The sequence below is a fragment of the Eptatretus burgeri genome, chromosome 3 (assembly GCF_056783735.1).
Source record: "Eptatretus burgeri isolate ZD-2024b chromosome 3, Ebu_testis_v1, whole genome shotgun sequence".
In the NCBI taxonomy this organism is placed as follows: domain Eukaryota; kingdom Metazoa; phylum Chordata; class Myxini; order Myxiniformes; family Myxinidae; genus Eptatretus; species Eptatretus burgeri.
Window position 1 is genome coordinate 81,787,497 of NC_140963.1, and position 3,193 is coordinate 81,790,689.

The 3,193-nt window shown below is 53.0% G+C and overlaps 1 protein-coding gene across 4 annotated transcripts in view; it reads right to left on the minus strand.

Annotated features, from left to right (window-relative positions):
* The window catches only part of LOC147030305 (Krueppel-like factor 6), a 69,954-nt gene extending 68,237 nt beyond the window's left edge, over positions 1-1,717 (minus strand). The window contains exon 1 of one of the 4 annotated variants that reach the window (XM_085874228.1): positions 752-1,717. Coding sequence is in view for 2 of the 4 variants with exons in the window: in XM_085874226.1 (XP_085730352.1) it covers positions 752-853 (102 nt within the window). In the remaining 2 variants the exon portion in view is untranslated. Of the gene's footprint in view, positions 717-751 lie in introns of those variants that run through there. The other 3 variants (XM_085874226.1, XM_085874230.1, XM_085874229.1) reach the window with 3 other exon arrangements.
* Between the last annotated feature and the right edge of the window lie 1,476 nt (positions 1,718-3,193).

The window sequence follows — 3,193 nt, forward strand, 5'->3', positions numbered from 1 at the left end:
AGGAGGACGGAGGGGTGGACGGGGGGGGGAGACGGAGGGGTGGACCGGGGTGGGGAGACGGAGGGGTGGACCGGGGTGGGGAGACGGAGGCTGCACACCCTCCCCGCAAAATCGACAACGTCGTCAGGACTCCCACTGTTACCCCGACATAGTTACCCCGACAGTCTCGGTCGGTAATCGATCGGATAACACGCAAACCGGATCGACCCGAACTCCCGAATCAAAGTACCGACACCGTTTGGCAAACGTCCGCGGGAGGGACGCGACCCCACGATGCACGTCGTGCGGCCCGGCTCGTGCATTTTCGTGTACCATCAAAAAAAATAAATAAAAATAAATAAATATATAATGGTTTCCTTTTAGCAAGATGCGAGACCCCGACCCCCTCGCTCCATTTCTCGGGCGCACTCTACATTTAGACCATAAATTATTCACCGCACGTTTCCCCCAAAGGGTTCTCGTGCGTTTTCGCCGATTGATGAAACACAAGATTCACGAAAATTTGCTTCCAACGTTCAAAGGAACAGGTCGTCAAAGGCAGGAACGGCACGGCCCGACACGGCAGGGCACGGCCCGACCCCGAACTTGGTGCGAGTCGTCGTCCCCGCCACGTGGGTGAACTACACAACACGCGCTTTGAACAAGTTGAAAGTGATCGCTTCCGAGGAAGCCCACGATGTGCTCGTATGCAGCCGCGATTCGTGCACCTGCACGTACACCTGTACCCCCCCCCAATCCCTTTCTACTTTACCTGCTGCCAGTTCTCCTCGAGCGAAGGCATCGCTGAGAAATATCCCGTGTCGTGCACCAACTGCAGCTCCTGAAAGATGCTGTACGTGGGTAACACGTCCATGGTTGCCGAGGACGCGGCGCTTCGTCGCCCGTGCGGGAGCGCCAGACCCGCCGGCGTGCACAGCGCAGAGGGGACCCTTCCCGGAGCCGGGTCGCTGTCCGTGCCTCCTCGTACTCTGGCACCCTTTAAACCCCGCCGTACTCAGCGCCGATGACGACGATGACGATGATGATGATGATGATGATGGTCGCTGCTGCCGCCTCAAAAGCTAAAGATCCTGTCGCTCCTAATCGCAATAATTATGCTTCATTTGCTGCTGCTGCTTCGAAAGATTAGGATTCTTCTTTTTCTCAGGGTAATTATGCTGCTGCCGCTGCTCGGCCGCGTTTCTGCTCGACTGGAGTCCGTGCGAGAGCGTGCACGGCCGGATGAGAGGAGCACAAGCCGCCGCCGATCCCGCCGACCATTTAACCCGTTCGGATCCAACCGCCCACGGCGCCACCATCACTTCTTTTGCGTGCGTTAAGGGCGGAGCCTGTTGGCAAGGCGAGAGGGCGGGCTTTGCATTAATTATGACTAAAATGACGAAGCCGGCCAATCACAGCGTCGGATTCGCCACACGGCGTGTACGACAGAGCTCTTAGCCAATGAAAGCGTTTCTCTGAGCAAGCTCATGAATATGTATGAGGCAGTCGCGCATTCATTGGATAAGCGTTCGAGTCCCCATCTCGCCGTGTGACGCAACCGCGTCGGCGATTTCAAGCGTTCCACGTAACCTTCGGTTCGCGCCCTTCTCAACTTGAACCCGGGTCCGCACGGACGTCCGAGCCGGGTCCGAGGCGCGTTCGCCGTTCCACGCCCCCATCGCCATTTGTCTCACCGTCGCTCTCTCTACTCTCACGTGCGTCACAATTTAGTTTTGCGCGCGCGACCCACAGCCCTCATTGAATTAATTAATATCGCCGTGTATTTAAAAAAAAAAAAAAAAAAAAAATCAGTTCGCCTTTCATCTCGGACGCGGTAAATTGATTTTAATTAAACACGCGATAATTCGCTCCGGGTTCGGACGCGAGGCGGTTTATGTAATAATCTATCGTCATGATTCATCATCCGGGAAGCAAAGGGCGCGGGAGTTGATACAACATCCCCGGTCGGCTCCAAACGATCGGCCTGTTGTGAAGACCTTCGAACCTGCCGCCCCGGTGTCGACGAGGGATCCATTCAGGGGTCCAGGGCGCACGTCGTGCACAGACAGGAAAGTTTACACGCCTTTCGGGAATCACCAGAAACAAACTTACGCGGCGAGAAACGGATGAGAATTCCCGCCAATCGCATTATAAGAGAATGATCCCTGCAAGTCATCCATTCGTCACCATCGCGGGTCCGGAGCGTTTGGCAGCTCGGAGAGGTTGGGGATTTGGGGGGGAGGGGGCACGTTCCCAATACGTGATTCAAGTCGTGAATTGTCCCTTTGTCCGACGCTTTCAGCAAAGTGCGGAATTCTTCCTTTGCCAAAGGAGGCCAAGAGACAAGATGATTGCAAAGAAAAAGGGCAAAGCGATAAAAAAAACCGTCTCGAGAATTTACATTCTTCGCTGATGTTTGGGTTGACCCATTAATTGGTGTTCTCTTGCCTGGTGTTGGTTCAGTGGTTCGGGTGGTGGCTTGGGATCCTCGGGTCCTGAGTTCAATCCTCGTCGACCGCTGAATTAATACATCAGGGGGTTGACTCAGCCTGTCATCCTTCCGAGGTCGGCGAAATGAGTATCAGTTCCAGTGTGTGTACTGGCAGAGGGGCACTGCATCAGCGATACAGTTCCGCTTTAAGAAATGATAGCTACCCCGGCAGCTAAGCTGCCATACGACCACCAATTGGTATTCTCATCTGAACCTCGAAGCTCAAGATGTAGTGAAACGAGATTCAAATCCAATACACCATACGTGTTTGTCCATCATCAACAAATGTCCTTGTAATTTATTGGAATTTTTTTTAATACAAATACAGCTGTGTATGAGATGTCCGAAGATAAATGTAAACATAGTGGATCTTCTCACTCCCTTTCACCTGTGAACAACTTCTATTCTCAGACCCCCCCCCCCCCCCAACCCCAGTTTCTGAAAAAGCAAAATGCCAACCTTCGCTGGATCTGTGAGCCTGTGTTTGAGATGTGCTGCTGTGTTGTGGAAATAACACTTGAGATGAGGAAAGGAAAAGGTGATACAACTTCACCACTCTCACCGTTCATGTCCCCATATTATACATCGATCCTCACCACATTCCTGATTGCTCAACACCATTCACAACCCTGATGATCACTCTTGTCACCTGTATCCAAAGTGCATGACATGACCCTTGGAAAACCACACTCGACGACTTGTTGCCGTCACTCTCTCCGAGCA